This window comes from Pygoscelis adeliae, unplaced genomic scaffold, assembly GCF_000699105.1.
Source record: "Pygoscelis adeliae isolate BGI_AS28 unplaced genomic scaffold, ASM69910v1 Scaffold4, whole genome shotgun sequence".
NCBI lineage: Eukaryota > Metazoa > Chordata > Aves > Sphenisciformes > Spheniscidae > Pygoscelis > Pygoscelis adeliae.
Genome location: NW_008824986.1, coordinates 1991555 through 2009510, shown reverse-complemented (window position 1 = coordinate 2009510; position 17956 = coordinate 1991555). Strand labels below are relative to the sequence as shown.

Genomic DNA, 17956 nt, shown 5'->3' with positions numbered 1-17956 from the left:
AAACAGTTCGATATTCCTAATAAATTCAGAGAAAGACGAGAACACTAAAGGAAAAAGTGACAAAATCTGAAGCAGTACATTCATGAATAAAATTACAGAAGACACTGTTAATTTAGAAGCAAATCTTCAGTTTTTGAAAAGTAAATGATATTGCTGTAACCAATAAGGTTTTCTTTCAGATTTTAACCAGTTTTATGTGCATCACTATGTCAATCTCTTAAATCTTTCTGCTAAAACTTTAATTAAAATATTGACTAAGCAGCAGTACTACAAGCCACTGCAATACCATTCATCTTTGAAAAATACTGTTCATAATAAGGGAACCATAAAGCACATTTCTAAACCTTTTTTTTTTTCATATTTTAATTCAACTAAATTAATGAACATATGAGCATCATTTCAATATACGGCAGAGAGATTTTTTTTTTTTTTTGAAGGCCTGTAGTCAGATTTCATGGAGAATGACTGAATATGGAAAAAGTTTGATTATTTTATCAATCAGAAAAGTTTACAATTCAATCCAGGAAGCAGGAATGGCTTTAAAAATGGAAACTGGAAATAAAGAAAAGAATCATTTAAAAGCAGAAAAACAAGGTAGCTGTCCTTGGACATTTTCTGAGATCAGTGTACATATGAAGTGGCAAGATGAAAGTGAAGAAAACAATACCAAGGATCTTGAAGATCAGAAGTGAGCATTTTCAAGCAATTTTTAAAGATGGACAATAAGTAATCAAAGACTTTTGAGCACAGTGGTGATTCACTGCCTAGAGCTAAGATATAATCAGCATAATATGAATAATGTGAAGGTGCGGGAGATGAAATTGTTAGCGTCAATGTCTTCAGAAAGTCAGGTTTCCTTTTAATACAACAGCAATTTGCCCCGCAATGTCAACTCTTCCATCATTACGCAGTGAGATCTTCAACTCTCCTCCACGGCGGGAACATTGAAAAGCTAAACGGAAACAAGAATCCATAGTTAAAAAACTAGTATCTATCACAAATTATTCAAAAATCCATGAAAACTCAGGGAAATGAGGCCTCTGTCTCCAGAAAGAAAGCAGCACCAGGGCAAGCACTGCACCAGGGACACCCTGGATGAACTGTCTTTACGGATGAAGATTAGCTGAGGGTGTATCTCAGACTAGAACTGGTCTACTGAGTCTGACAGATGCCAGTTAATACAAGTAGTGAATGATAGTTTGCTGTGACGTAGCCAACCAAGTTTCCTTTGTATATCTAAAGAAGTCTTGAATTCTCCCATTCATGGGATAGACAGTTTCTGTGGCTAAGAAGGAAGAACACCGAGTATTATCTGCACAAGAATGAAGAACCACTTCACCGGTATTGAACATATGAAGTAGATACTAGGTTCAAAGAACGTGTTTAGCTAATGGATGAATAAAACTCAACCAGCCAGTGGAAAAAGTCTACAAAGAAACATAGATGCTGTTTCAGCTGTCACAAACTAGATCAAATTCTTACATAGACAGGAACAGATATTGATTTATATAATCCTGAATATATCATTTAATACATCTGGATAAAGTTTAAATAGAAATAGCCTTCCACTTGTAAATAATTACAAAACCGAACTTTTGCCTAAACTGTTTAGTCATACACAGGTGGGACAATAACGCTCACTCAGCACGTTGAGCGTGTAGACTTGTTCAGTAGTCCAATTTTAGCTGCACAACTACTTGATCAGAAAACGGTCTGGTTCAGATGGCATTTAACAAAGGTTTGAGTTTCATATAGTGGTGTTTTTGTAAAAGGCTGTAAATGGATGATGAATCATTTATGTTCACAGTCTCCTTACTCAATGGATTTCCAACTACTACAAAAGTTGTTCAAAGCCAAAGGGCATGTTTTTCCTCACAAACCCACAATTTAGTCAATTGGGTAGAGATTGTATTCAGATCCCAACAGAGCATAGGATCTTTAACAGATAGCATATATGCTGTACGCTTTAAAACAATTTCTCAGCCACAGCTGACAAGACAGCTCTTCCTTATAACAGGGTATTAGATTCTCAGACAAACACTCCAAAACAGTGGAAACAGAAGCTATAGAAAGATTGATATTGATACTTTCTGTTCTTTTCCATTTACAGAACTACCAGTTAATGTTTTTAACTTGTCAGAACAACATCTACGTATGGAGCAATGCCTTCAATTGGAACATTTTGCACACTTAGAGATCCAGACCATGCTAAATTTGATCAATTATTATTGCCAAGTGGCGATACACAGCTAAACTCTCCCACTCCCTCATGATAGCAGATATAAATAAGAGAGATTAAATTATTTTAAATCTTCAGAGGTTGGTTAGGTTTTTTTTTTTTCTTTCTTTAAATGTGGAACCAGTGCTGTCTGTTTCATGGCAGGATTACTGAGACTGTTTTGATAATGGTCCATTTCATTTTTTTTTAAAGAAACCTTCAAAGTAGAAGAAAAAAAAAAACACAAAAGAAAACTTTACCCAAGCTTATGTGAAAATAATACTTGATCTTTTCTTTCTCTCACACAGAAACATTGACAGTTCACACTATGTATGAAAGTAAACAGACCTGCATGGAACATTTCAATAACTAGAGGATTTCATTTAATAGCAGTGTCTCCAGAGACGTTCAAGCATCTCCGATGTGCTTGAACGGATCACAAAGTTGTTGCACGTCCACCCATGTCTGTATTGACTAGGAATATCTCATACTACATATACTTTTTATACGTTTTGTATAAAAACAAGTATGTACATTCTGATCTGTAGAAATAATACATAACAGCTGAATTCACAGTGCCCTGAACTCCTCTGTGATTAAGCTGAGACAGAGGAAAGTTTAAGAGTAGGTACAAGGACTGTGAGATTGAGCATCCTGGTATCACAGAAATATAGATAGAATCATGCACCACTGCATTCACAAGGCAGCCAGTGGCCTTGTACTAATATTATCCTGTCATTTTGAGGAGCTTCTTATCAGCCTAGATGTATCTAAATGACTACTGCTTTCAGAATTTGAGAAGTAATGGATTTTCTTCATGACATCATCACAATGACATCAACTCAGGAACAAGTGCCACTCTTGTAAAAATATCTGGTTTTAGAAATCACCATTATTTTGGTCGAATTTCTAAACGCTATAAAAGGACTGATGAAAGAAGCACGTGTCCCTTAACTTAAGTGATGTCAAGAAGTCCTTTTTTTTTTATTCTAAGAAAGAAGGTAGATAAATCTGGTGATAGATAGAGGGAAACACCTCTCCTTTAGCAGAAATGTTACACTTGTGTATAAATCTGATGTGGTCCATCTGTATGTTGAGATTACCTGAGAAAGATGAAAGCCGGAATTAACTCTGCAAAACTCTTCGCTTCATGAGAATTCAAATTAGCAAAAACTTAAATACAGGTAGATTTATTCTACCTTAATAAAGCAACTTCTTCACAAAAAAAAAAAGTGAGGATACTGAAAAGTTAGAAGATGGGACAGACTTTGTGTTGAAAGAAATCCTGGCAAAATTTGTGAAAGTATGATCTTATAGTTATCAAAGTGAGGTTTGGGTTTTGGTTGGGTTTTGGGTTTTTTTTTTCCCCCCCAAAAAAAAAGCTATAAACCTGTTCTGTACTGGGAAGGAATCAGAGAACTTAAAGGCAGTAACAAGAACCAAAATTTCCCCACAAATTAATACAGTTGTCTGAAGTAAACAGGTACAGAAAGATTCCTCTAGCTTCACCTGAGATTAAAAACTGTCCTGGATAAAGCCCTTTTTCTTCACAATAATTTGGAAAGTCTTCTATAATCTGTTTGGTTATATCGAATTCCTTATGCATGTTTATAAATGTTATCTTAGAAATGTGAAAACTATGTGAAGGGCTGGATACAGAGACAGTTGCTACATATTGCGTTCATTAGCAATTATAAAAGTCTATACATCTGATATGAGAGATTATAATTTTTGAAATATTGCAGAGACTCTTCAAATGAAAAAAAGGCAAAGACTGATACTGAACTCCGATTTAATACTCAGCTTAAATTCAAGGACATGTACATAGTTTCAAGAAAGATCATGAAGTATTTCACCTTGTAAAAAGATTGGAAAATTCTCTTTGTAGTTGATGGGGGTGGTTGTTGTTTGACAATTTGGTCTAATAAAGTAGGAAGGGAACCCAAACACAGGAAATTATGTCTGATACTTCAGCAGAGATGCAGCTGACCTCCTCCGAGGTCACAAAACCCAGAGAGATCTGACAATAGATTTAAAGTTCCTCATTTTTACATTATTTCATATGTGATCTACTTTGGAACTAACAGATCTTTCATTTTATGGAAGAAAATCTTCCTTTATTCTTGCAATAAAAGGAAGCTATCGGATATTACAGATATTACAGAAGCTAACACAAAGGTTTCTAAAAAGTCAAAAGATGCTCTTATTTATTAATCTTCAGTGATATGGAATCTTCTTGATTGCCAGCCATCTTTTGCAAATAATCTCATTAGTAATAGAATTCACCCCAGTCCTACCTGATACCTTTCAGTCACGTGCATGTAAGGAAAAGTTACTTCTCGTAAACGCATGTAGAGACCACGTGTTGATCAGATGTCAAATGAACTTGTTCTCTTTAAATCTGTTTTGTATGATTTCTACCCCAAAAGAAGTTTGAGGACATATATGCATGAAACATGAAAAAAAGGAAAAAAAAAATCTATCTTGTGGGAAGATAGGACTTTTTTTTGTGCTAAACACATTAGAGAAGGTGATTACAGTATCAATTGTCTTTGCTGCTTGATATAGTTTCTCTAAAAGAGGAAATGGCACAGTACATACAAAATGCATAAAAAAGCAAAACAGGTAGAAAGTATCATTTAAAAACACAGACAGAATTCCTGTCTATTTCATTACTTAAAGAAGCAGTGTCTATAGATGGCACATAAGAGTTTCAAATTCCACATTAACATCCAAAAACGTCAAAATCTTCTGAGAAACAGCCAGTCCATAAGGATGCATTTCCAAAGACCGTTTCTCCTCTTCAGAAAATATGTTGGGATTTTTCCCCCCAACATTATGGAAACTATCACAGATTTGGGTGATGTAAATGCAGATAGGAGCTCTTCAGAACAGAATGTTAAACCTTTCCTTCAATCCACCATGGAGAAGGTCTCAGTCATTGTCGATTACCATACTGACCTATGGAGCGCAAACAGATCCTTTAAAGACCTTATTCTCAAGAAAATCCATTTTGAGATTCATTTGACCAAATATAGGAAGGCTTATGTTCAAGGTAGCTGTTTGGCTAAGCATTCACTTTTATGGACGAGGAACCTTATTAGTTCATGGATCCAATCTCTGTTCTAAACTAAATGTTACCGAAGACTTAATTGTTGTCAGGTGCATGAAAGAATTGTAATCCCCTGCCCCCTCTTAGGGAACCAGATAGGGACTAGGGTATTTTGTATTGCTTCTGTTCTCCCATTCTCTGGCAAAGCACTAGAAACATGAGAAGCAAAGACACACTCAATGCCTCTTCATCTAGTGTTTTCATGTATTAATATTTTCTCTTGTTTTTTTCCACCTAGTTCTTCAGTTTCTTGCTTAACAAAAAATACGTGATCTAATAAGCATATCTCACTGATTGAAAGAATACCAGTAAATCTCTTCTTTGACTTCAGAGGTCTAGTCATCTCAGATTCCTTTAAGGCTTAATCATTTAAAAGTAAGACTGCAAATAAAATCACAAACAAATAAAATTTGCCAATGCCCATGTATCTTGTCCCCATTCTTACACATTTAAGGTCAGTCACGTTCTTTCTGTTCTTGTAACATAAGTGACTATTCTTTCTTATATCCTTCCTTGCTAGCATGTAAAAGATCATCATCCTGAGGAAAACTGATCTTCATACCTAAATGCACAGATGTATCAGAAACTAGAAAAAATCCTGTACCATAAAGCACATTCTGTAAGTAGAATCTGAATGTTAAAAATACATCATCTCTTCTTATCTAGCCATAATAACACTAGCTATTCTAAACCCTAAGTTTCCTAAAGAAGTCACTGAAGGGATTAATCTGGAGTAATTCTCAAGAAAATCCCAAAATCAGGCAGAAACCATATGACTTTTTTCAGTCTCATCTTAATGTATGTGAGGGGAAAGGGAAACACTGTCCAAATTGCACTGAAAAGTACACATCGTTAATGAAAATACCAATACGTGTTCCCAATACCCAAAATGCAAGCCATAAAGACCAAGTAGTAAAGTAAAATTCAAAAGAAACACATAAACAACATCATCTGAAGTTCACCAAGCTTCAGTTATGATGAAAGTTTATGAGAACTAAAATCCAAAAGCTAAAATCAAAAACTAACTGCAGAGAGTTATGATCCAGAAACTGACACTTCGAACTCCCTGTGGTCATGATGTGTCTTGCTGGTGGGTAGAAAAGAAAGCAATTTCTTAAAGTTACCTCACACACAAAATACTACATAGTATTCTATTCATATTGAGAAAATGGATAGGGAATTATTGCTACAGTTTGGATTGTAGTAATAACATAACTTTTTCTTTTCTAGTGAGTAGCTTTTACATAAACAGGCAGCTTTGCAAGAAAACAGTTTCTCTTACCAAGCATTTCTTTCTTCCCCAGCTGCTCTGACCAGTAGCTGCTTAAAACAGCATGGGCAGATCCTTAAAAGAAATTGGAAAACAAAGTACATAATTAAATTAGAATCACTACTTTATAGAGCAAGCACATTCAAAATGTAAATGTCATAAACAAATCAAGTGCCACATGTGTGTTTACAGCAAAAACACCTAAGAGTTTGCACAGCAGACAGAACTTAAGGCTTTATAATTTCATTTATTTACAATAAAGCAGTATTACTTCCTCATCCTCTGGCTTCAATGGAAATTTTGCCTAGATGAGGGCTTCATGATTAGCCACAATTGGTAGGAATAACACATAGTACCGATTACAATACTTGAGCCAAAGTACTCATTTGTTTACCAAAAGTAAAGTTCCCTAATAACAAAATCTCAGAATATTAATAACAAAATAATATTCATCTAAACATGATGTTATGCAATGAAACACGAACAGCTACCCATCGAAAATCTAAATAGGCTTTTGAGTATTTTTTTAAGAATAGGAACAGGTGGATAGAAGTCACTGTGTAAAACAAAAGCATTTCCTCTCCTAACAGTTTTCACAAAAAAACCTCAGGGGTTTTTTTTCAGTCTTGAATGCTGGCAAGTATCAGGATGTAACTCAAGGAGATCTTTAAGGTCTCACCACAGCTTCTGAAAACTAAAAGACCAATTTCTTGTTTCCCGACCAGCAGATGGCTTAAAGACTTAGGATGACTTCTCAGATTCATAGCTAGAAATGCTGCTTCAGTCTACATAAGCAGCTAGGGGCAAAGACACTCCGCTGGAAACCCTACTGTGAAGTAACTATAATTATCAGGGCTCAAGGACACCAGGACATGTAGCATTATTAAGAAATCATTAGAAAAGAAATATAATACAAAGCCATAACACTGTTAAAAGTATATTTCAGCAATATAATAAAAAGATTTGTTTCTATAAAAGAAAGGACACTTAAAGATGGAAGACAAGCAACAGTGATCTATGACAAGCCTAGAAAAATCTCAGATATTCAGGAACCTTCTAGACTCTGACCCTGGCTTTATCAAGAACGCAGGACTGAAAGCTTAAGAAATAACTGAAATACATGGCTTATATTTCTTTGTAAACCTTTCTTTCTGAGTGTTGAATAACTAGCATTATTCCAACAAAGAAAGTTTTATCTTTATTTAGCAAAACATTTAATAAGCATTTTTGACCAAGTTCTCAGCTGACTAATAACTAACCTGTGATTAACTGGTACCTAAGCAAATAACATCATTCTGCAGCAATCATCATCACACCTACTGAGTGGAACATCAAAGGAACAGGCAGAGAACTAGTCTTCCTGCCCCTAAATATACAATTAGCTGAGTTCATATTATTCATAGGCCTGAGAATATCCACAATAAGTATCATGAAACCAGAGGAGATCTCAGTTGAAGTGCAAAAAAAAAAATGCAGAACATCAACAGAAGTGGATATGAACTTCTACTGCAATACTCATTCAATACCAAACTAGTCTCTTGCTTTTCACTAATTGGAATACTTCAGGGAAAAGATCTGGAAAAGACACAGCAATATCTGGCCTGATGACAGCAAGAAGCTGATTTTTTCTGAATGAGTTGGCATCAGCCATGAAAGTTTTCAGTTTAATGAGCACACTCCCGCTATCCACATAAAACAGTAATTTAGAAGAGAAACTCCAAAGTACAAAACCAGATTCATGAAGTTTAATAAGAACCTTTTAATTGAACTGAAACAAGAGTAGTAGTTGTTTATCACACAAACACATACCTGTAACAGGATCTTCCAAAAGTCCATACCAAGGTGCAAAATACCTGGAGTAAAAATCATGGCCTTTATGTTTTCCACTGGCATTTCCCTTAAGAGTGAGTATGAGTCCTTTCACCTTTCCCGTCTTTTCAGCTGACAAAAAGCGTTGTGCGCTCACTTGCAGTTCTTCCAACACAGACCTTGAATATAATTATAGAATTTTAATAGCCCATATTCTTCATTTTACATGAACTTAAGTATTGAAAAGAAACAGAAAACTACAAAATCATCTTCTCTACGACCCCAAAACAGCCACAGTAAAATGTTAGAGGAGACAAGATTCCTAGCATTGTCCTCCCAATGTCATTTGACAGAAGACTACCCTGAATATAATACACACTGAGTGAGCAGAGAAAAAAGTTCAAGCCATGCATTTCCTATTTATTTCTGAAAACAGAGCATCCTGGGATATCAGCTACAGAAGAGCACGCTTTTGTTTCAACATTTTAATCATCGAAAGAAATATTTCATCACTACAGAATGCAAAGAATAAGCACTCCACCTCCTTTCAGAGCAAGCAAATAACTAACACCATTCAGATCTTCATGGGATTCTACAACAGTCTCAAGTCTGTGAAGTTGCAGATACCTCCCTACAAAATACAGTCTGAAACAGTAAAAATAATAAATACTCAGATGAGGATATTTCTATCTCCCCCCTAGCCCAATCTTTAAACGTTAGGCCAAATTTCAAGTGAAAATAATAGTAATTTGGCCTGATTAAAGAAGTTGTGTTTCAGCAATATATATCCAAATCATACTTGACTTAACAATGAAATTCAGCTCTCTGAGATCAACAAATGCTTTGGAATAATTTGAATTGGAATTTCCTCTATAAAGCTACTTATGATGTTGTTAAGTATGCGTAAGCAGATTACAGTCAAATGGGAATAAGAATCCATGGCATTCTGTCAATGTGCCCTGTCTCACTAAGCAGACCTCTATAGCTATGCAACTATTACTTCTTCATTTGAGAAGCAAGACTCCTAATTTCCTGCTAGGTTACTGGATCATTTTTTTATTCAGATGGATGGGGAAAATACACCATCGTTAAAACTGTTTCCTACACCTCCTTTTCTTGGAGACAGATTTCAGATTGATCTTATTCAGCTTTGCAGGTTCAATAAGCTCACATTAGAAGATAAAATAACTATTTAACACAGGAGTTTAAATTAGAGTTTTTAATCTCCACCTGTTTTAAAACTAGACAAAAGAGCCTAGTATACAAGGAACAGAGGTTAAACAAGCAGACTCAATTTCTGCACACTTGATTTAAAAAAAAAAGTATAAGACACCTTTCATAAGCATCACTGAGGCGGACTAAGAGTTTCTTTGTGTCAGGAGAATAACGGAGATCTTGAATAATCATGTCACCAACGGCTGCCTGGTGGAAAAGTTAAAGGAGACAAAGAAAAACGTCGTCATTTGAATATGAAATATTATTTCCTTAACATTTTTGTAGAAGAAATTCCCTGCTGGAACAGGGCTTATGCAAAGTGTTTCATGCAGCCCTCAAGTGCACGCAAGCAAGAAACGTAAATGCACTAAGTGCATGAACGGTTAGGGGTAGGTGCTAAGAGCTCTGTATATGTCAACTTGGAAAGAAATTCACGGACCTAGAAGAGGGCAAGGACACTAGATTGCCCTCACGTGCACACAATAGGCTGAAAATGCCACTGAAATAAATACTGACACTCCAGTCAACGGTAGTGGGAGACAAAAGTTCAACTGCAGCCTTTTGGAGAATTCCATTTCCTGAGCTGCATGACTCAGATCTTTAAAGTTTACTGTTTCAAGTTCAGGAGTACATCAAGCAATGCCCTGTTGCCACTTTTCAGCCATTTTAATATACAAAAATAAGTATAGCTATTATAAATATGCTTCTAAGACCACATAAAGATTCTTTTTTTACCTTTATTAACTCTTGTACTTCCTGAAGTACCTGAAGCAAAAAAAAAAAACAAACCCACACTGTAAAAAATAGAACATATATATGTATCTATCCATCCAACTACAGACAGACAGATATACTTACATACACAAACAAACATAAACACATACTTTCCTTGAAAGCCTTTAATGAATAAAATTTTGACTGACCTGTGGGTAGGTTAAGTAAAGTGGTAAGTCCAGGACAATATGATCTTCCACTTGTCTGGCTTTTAATTCCCCACTCAGCGTCACAAATGTGAGAACTGAATTTGTGTTTTCTAAAGAGAGAACATTGCAACATTATCAAACATAAGAATTTGAATCTAAATTATTATAGCTCTTAGAGCAGTTCAGTATATTCAGAAAAAGTTAGTTATGCAGCTACAATATAATAACTACAGTAAACCTGTATTCTGAGAAAAAATTCCCAACTAACTCGATAAATAATCTGCTGAGGCTAATAAACAGCAATTGCCAGTGAATCTTTCCTGCACATTCCTAGAATGAATGAGAATTTCCTTTTAACAGAAAGAGCAATATTCCCTATTCATCAAATTCTACTCTATCTCTCCCAGATAACATTTGCACCTTTAGCACTTTTTTTAAACAAGAGTAATAGTAGGGCATCGGAATCCAAGTGTAGGCATCAGACAACAACCTTATAGTTACAGTTGTAGAAGACAACACCTAAGGTATCTCTATATGTGTTCTCTAAATGTTCTGAATATTTAATTGCTTCTGTTGTAGAAAATAGAGATCTTCTTAATTAGAAGTAAATTTTCTAAGTAGTTATAGTAATAAACAGCTTGTAAACATACTTTGTATGTGAAACAACACAGCAGCTGCTGCAAGTGTAGCATGACCACAGAGAGGAACTTCATTGGCTGGGGTGAACCATCTGAGTCCAAAGCAGGAACCTTGAAAATATAGGTTTATTTAGCATTATTAAGTGGAAGAAGTCTATTTCTTCCATTTATCTCAAAACTTTACATAGAGCGATGACATTTCAGTTAATCAAAATGCATGTTATAATCAGTCTTGGTCTTAAACACACTTTTAGGAACCTATTTTGTATTGATTTTTGGAATAGCTATTGCTTTTGAGTCAGGTCAACAACAGGAGTCTACTACTAACGGAGGACAGCTACTTTGTTACAAGAGCAAAGAAGCTGCAGAATAAAAATGCCAGCCGGCCTGGGAACTAGGCCTGTGAACCAGAAGCATCCTTGAGAAGTGCAGTTGGCACCTTCGAAGTGCTGCTGGGTAGCTAGAAAGTGGAGACATGCCAAGATTTAATCGCTAAGCATAAAACCAACAAACTGTAACAGCAACTTATCACCTTGAAAAGGTGAAACATAGTCTGGAAAAAGGGGAAAACATCCTGAGAAAGCAAGAACCAGTAACTGCCACTGGCTGGTCTAACTGAAAGAACAGGAAAACAGTCTGCAAAAATAAAAACTGGTCTGAGAGAATAGAAAACATCATCATCTATTGGCTGTTCCAGGTGAAAAATATAAATTAACAGCATCTACTGGCTTCTTGAAGTGGTGGTGTCATGTTCTCTTATGTCTCTATGATATAAAAATTACTTAATTTTTACCCAAAATGGAGCTTTTCTCTTCGAGAACTTTCTGTGCTGCATATATTTTTCCCTTTCCTAAACAGGTCTGCAAAAACTTTCTACAAGATCATGGACCCTTGCCGGGGACACATGGCTGACTCCAAACTCCATGACACAGATCACCTTTGAAGTGAGACTCTGTTATTTTACTGGTCCCCCTCTGGGCCCACTTCTGGGCTCAGTTTGGTTTGTCTTCCCACTTCTGGGATGCCTGCGTCCCCTTCTGGGATCTGTTTGTCCTCCCCTCTGGAATCTATTTAATGTGTTTGGTACCATATATATAGACACATAAGTAATCTATCATCTCTGCTGTCATATTATTGACTAGCGTTAAGTTTGTAGTAACCTGTAATATTATATATGTACTTCTTGCTGCTATTACTGATTCCTGCTATGCTATTGATCACTGATAATAATTTGTAATAGCTTGATATATATGTATTTTTTTTCACTTTATTAATCATAAGTATACTTGCTAGTGGTGATTTTTGTGGTAATCTGTAATAAAGTAGAGAATTTAGAAGACGAAACCTCTATGTCCTTGTGTATTATGGAATTCTATGAAGTCACAGTCGCGATCTCTATTCACCTGCAGGCTGGGTTACCCTTTAGGGGTTAAAGATAGTTTTGTTGGTATAATGGAGCCTGTATCGGAGCTAGGTCAGTTATGAATTATTTTGCTTAAACCACCAGTCAAGTCTGGTAAAAGCCTCTAATGTATACTAACCCCTCATTTCACTAGAAATCATATTTCTATTTGTTGTTTGAAAAAATTTGAACCCAAGTGCACTATATTGGTTTCCTGTAGCTTTTGCAGAGTTCTTGCACCATGGCATTTAAGATAATGCTTATGAAAATATATTTCAAGTGAATAATTACCATACAAACACAACTAAAATGTGCAAAAGAAACAAACGATATTTAAAAAAAACCCAACAAACAAGTCTTGTCAGTGCCCCTGTGAAAAATTAGTGCATTAAAGTCAGTTCCCTATCCAATGAAAACAAATAGAATCCCAACAAAACCTAGTGGATGAAACTAATGGACACGGCAGAGAAGTGCTCCGAGACAGGGCAGACCCAGAACCCAGCTGTGAGCCTGCCCTGTGGTGTTAATGCACTCCCCCAAGTGGCAACTGTGGCTGAAAGCAGGAGGAAATGGAATCAGCCGTGACCGACCAGCGACAGACCAGCTCTGTGACCCAGAACACCTGCCTGGATGCTTGAGACATACAGCTGTACTCAGACTGAGAAGACATTTTGTACTCTCAAAAATTAACGTATCCCTAAAATAAGGTAGATTTTTTAAAATTAAAATTAAATTAAATGCACTGATCACAAACTCACACTCCTGAAAAAAAATTCTCTTTGTCCAGGAGCCCTTACTACACCAATTAATGTTCCAGAAGCAGATAATAGTCTCATAAATGACATTCTAATGTTCCTGGTCTCATCTCACTCCCACCACCCCATAATACACACATTCTCAGGTGCAGCTCAGTGACTAAGTCCTTCAAAAAAACCTGTGCACCTCTTCAGCAGCTGTGTGGGTCTGATGTCACAAACTCTACTCCCATTAATATCAAAAGCACTTTAATGAGAAAGAAGCTGGCATTTTACATGCTGTTGGATATGGATGACTTGAAAATAAATGTGTATTAAACGTATTGGCAAGGTGTTAACATGAAAAATGTTAACATGAAAAATGAAAAGTATTATCACTTCTTGATTCAAGCAATTAGTCTAACCCTAAAATAAATTCCAATTTATTAACAATAGGAGTAAGCAACGATAGTTACTACTTTAAGAAAATCCTCTTTCATTACAGAGACTGTACAAAATCCCACTCCCTGAACAAACAAATGATAAAGAAGAGTTTCTTTGCATACTGTTCTAGGGCCTCTTTCAGACAGACGATAACCCCGAAGCTGTTTATCTCTCTCTGCCACTATGTGATATCAAAGCAAGGGCATGCCAATATGATACCTTAACCTGGAATCTAACTCTGGGCTAGTGGGGTTCCAGCCCCTTGGATCATGCCACCACACAACTGCAAAGTGAGCAGATTCAGCAAACTGATTCAGCTGAAAACTAATCCACAAAGCGATTTTGACTGGACTCTGTATTTGTCTGATATTTTCTACCTTGTCTAGTGTCTCTCCATTTCCTCTCCCGTCATACATACATGCCCTACCAAAGAACACCAGTGAAGTCCCTCCACTCAAACCAATCAAATGAGCAGCCTAATGTGTTTGATTTGGGCAACTTCAGATTTCCCAGTTTTGTTGGAAACCTGAATTTTCCAGTACTGGCTCCACAGACAGCTTATGAGATTTTATGACAAACTCAAATAATAGCTTACAGTTACCCTAGCGATGATTTCCTGAACAGCCAAGTCAGATTCTACTCATTTTGCAGTCTTGTGCATATGGAATAAGCATGTCCTGTCTGTATTCTTCTGCTTGTATAATAAGAAATTATCTCAGATATTATTAGTAGTAATGGAAGTATTAACTGAAGGATCTTTGCATAGCATTTTTAGGAGATTTTCTACATACAACTTGCTTATTTAGTAAAAGACACTAAAACAAATGGTCTAATTTATGAATAATAAATGTTTCTATATTGCAAAATGGATTTGATATGCAGCACAAATACTTTAAAGAATCCATGTGCAAAAGGCTTATTATTATTATTGAGATACATCACAATTCCAAGATTTGGCTTTGGCAGCCTTACAAATTAGCACCGTTCCTTATAAATGCACCCACAGTGTCTTCCTATTCCCTTGTAAGAGATTTTGGTGGGTAAACAGAACCACTCACTTTTGGTGAAGTCATCTCCAGGGTGCAGTTTTCTGATGAAAGCAGTTTCTGAAAGGTTCATTTCTGTTGCGATTTTTTGGTGCAAATCTTCATCCAAGTCCTAATGATGAAACAACAAATCCGATTAAAAGCAGGCCAAAAAATGCAGAATCAAACTTTCTGTCAAATAAGTAGTAATTTAATTTTCTTTTATAATAAAACATAGATTCATTTTTATTTCAAAATACTTTCTGGGACTAAAAACAAACTTTAAGCATAAAATGGGATGACTAGTTCAATCATTGTCATACGTGGGTATTTCTAATATCTGTCCTATTAGTTTACAAATTCTTGGAATACATGGAAAATAAAATTACCAAAAAAATTAAACTCAGTCTTTCCATGAACATAAATATTTTTTTAAATTCGTGATTAAAGTCACACTGAGAAGTCATTATTAACATAATCTAAAAATAACTACAACTCTCTTTTTATAACTCTGAAAAATCCATGCCAGCAAGAGGTATCTAGTAATGGCTAGGGCAATGGCCAAGATGACTGATCAGCGCTTACAGCTGTACCCTCGATACTACTCTTTGAACAATGGGAACAATATGCTAAGTCATCAGAAGCTGAGAGGAGATAAACCGAAAAACAAAAATGCTGGAGCTCACTACATTCTGCTCTAACTGCCTGCAGATTTAAACCAGTGAACATTGATCCCAGGACACCTGAGCTGCAGCGATTTTATAAAATTGTACTTCACCCTTGTTCCATTGCTCTTTCCTCACAATTATGCTGTCTGGCCAGGTTTGAGAATCTGATCTTTAAAATACTGAAACACAAATGAAACAAAGTACAGAATGGACCTGGTCAGGTTCAACCTCTGACAGATAAAAATTTGCTCTGCAAACTTTACTTATTTCCCTTAATAACTTTAATCCTTTTCAGCCAATGATCCCATACTACAGATATGAAACAATCTCTGATGTGTATCATAGACCTCTATTCGCAGAGTGAATTCTATAGAATGAAACAACATTCTAACTTTTTACGGTAACAACTGCCTCTCCTTTATTCCAGGAAAATAGTTCTGTCAATTACTCTAAAGATACTAAACCAGAACAAAGACCAACCAAAGTGTTATTAAAAATAATATAACTTTATTGAAACACTGCCATCCTGTGGCACTTCTGAAACACAGAAAGGGCTTGTTTTGCCATTCTTACATTACTCCCAACGGTTTTCATAAAGCATCTGCTGAAACTCTGAAGGGAACAGAGAACAGAAATATTGCTGCTAGCTACACCATATTTTCTTGGAGCTTAGGATAAAATTATGAATTAGAATCACAGCTTTAACTGAATCTCAGCTTTAACTTTGACACTAAATCCTCTAGCCCCAGGTACTGTAGAAAAAACTTTAAAATCTCTACATTCCAAAGGCAACATGCAAATAAGTTGCCCTCACAGTATATTAATGTAATAAAGTAAAATTAATATAAAAATGCAATTAGAAGCTTATAGTTTTAAAGTAAGTTCATTCTGAGAGGGAGTATTTAGATTTTAAGGGGGCAGAAATACCTCTGAAGACAGACATTCTCACCTGGTTTGGTAAGCAGGCTACACCATAACTTCAGCTGGTCTGGTAAGTAGGCTATATTGTATGAGATCTAGATAGGCTTAGAAACATCTAGAAAGGACTCATATTATCGGTACAAGCTATTGCCATTGACTGCTCTACATATAATTTCATACTTGTAATTTTCATCAATTGTTACTATACAAATAATATAAGGCCTATAGATTTCTAATCCAGTTTCACAATTAGTTTTTAGTAGAAATTGTCAACAGTGTACCAATTAGTACCAACTGTTTAGAACACCTTGATGAGGAGGATGACTACTGTCAATTCCACTAAAACTACCATGCAACTTCAAAGCAATAAAAACTGGCTGTTTAAACTTGGCTAAAGCTGAACCTGACATGCTAATGGTGAAAGACTCAGATCCAGGTCTATACTCCCCCTCTTTTCTTCCATAGAAAGAGAAAAAATGGAATGGGAAAAAAAAAAGGGGGGGGGGGAACCCAAAAAAACCCACACCAAAACGAAAACCCACCCTTTAACACTTCATTCAAAAACTAGAGTACTGATTCTGTTACTGCATTTCCTTTCAGAGATTTAATTCTGAATCCATTGGCTTAATAGATTAAGCCATTTCTTTTTGACTTAACTCAGTAAGAATAAAACCACTATATTCCTTAAAAAAATAAAATTAAAAATCCACAAAAAATACAAAGTATGTCTTGTATGAAATCGTTCTGATGGAAAAAGAGTACCCTTGTGCTAATTTATCTGTATTCTGGAGCAATAGCAAACAGCACTTGCAAGCAGAACTCCTGAGTAAAGGAAGCAAAGTCTAATGCAGTACTGAGTGCTCAGGTCAAGTACAGTGTTAAATGCCGCTGCAGCGCCTCATAAAAGTTGTTTTTTTTAACTTACATTTTCAAGCAGACAAACTGCCGCAGGATTTCCAGAAAATGGCCGGTTTGTAAATGCATCAACCGTAAAAACAGGAATTTGCATTGTCGTTTGCGCCTATTCAGTCTTAAGCTGTTTTCTGCAAGGTACTTTCTAACCTGTTTTAGCCCCAAATGCTGGCAGAACTCTAAGTTAATATTTCCCTAATGGCAGCAGGAGCCAGAGGCCCCCCCCCCCGTCACTTCCGAGCACGCACATGGGCTCAAGCCTCCTTCCATACCCCCAGCGCTCAGCACCGATTGTTTTAATTTCTTTAAAACAGACCCCCCCCCCCGTCACTTCCGAGCACGCACATGGGCTCAAGCCTCCTTCCATACCCCCAGCGCTCAGCACCGATTGTTTTAATTTCTTTAAAACAGATTTTAACCTCCCTCTTGCATCGCTTGCTACCAGCTCCAGAACGCTTTAACGCGCCCTTCCACCACAGCGCCCGACCCAGCCTGTCCCGCGGTGAGGCATTTACGAAGGCAGGAGCTGTGCCAGGTTCCCCTTGGGTCCGGCCTGCTCCGGGTTCACCGCAGCTGCAAAGCCGAGGAGACGCGGGCAGCCATCGCGTGCGCCCATGCCGGACCGCCTTCCCCGTCCTCCCTCCCAAGCCTACGCTGAGGGAGCC

The 17956-nt window shown here is 36.5% G+C and overlaps 1 protein-coding gene across 1 annotated transcript in view; it reads right to left on the bottom strand.

Annotated features, from left to right (window-relative positions):
* Positions 1 to 404: 404 nt before the first annotated feature.
* PBLD (phenazine biosynthesis-like protein domain containing) overlaps positions 405 to 17956 on the bottom strand; it is an 18974-nt gene continuing 1422 nt past the window's right edge. The window contains exons 3-11 of the mRNA XM_009325992.1: positions 17711 to 17945; positions 14824 to 14923; positions 11198 to 11296; positions 10548 to 10657; positions 10360 to 10389; positions 9743 to 9831; positions 8410 to 8588; positions 6613 to 6675; positions 405 to 952 (exon numbers count right to left, since the gene is read on the bottom strand). Coding sequence (XP_009324267.1) covers positions 840 to 952; positions 6613 to 6675; positions 8410 to 8588; positions 9743 to 9831; positions 10360 to 10389; positions 10548 to 10657; positions 11198 to 11296; positions 14824 to 14923; positions 17711 to 17945 — 1018 coding nt within the window. The 3' untranslated portion in view covers positions 405 to 839. The remainder of the gene's footprint in view (positions 953 to 6612; positions 6676 to 8409; positions 8589 to 9742; positions 9832 to 10359; positions 10390 to 10547; positions 10658 to 11197; positions 11297 to 14823; positions 14924 to 17710; positions 17946 to 17956) is intronic.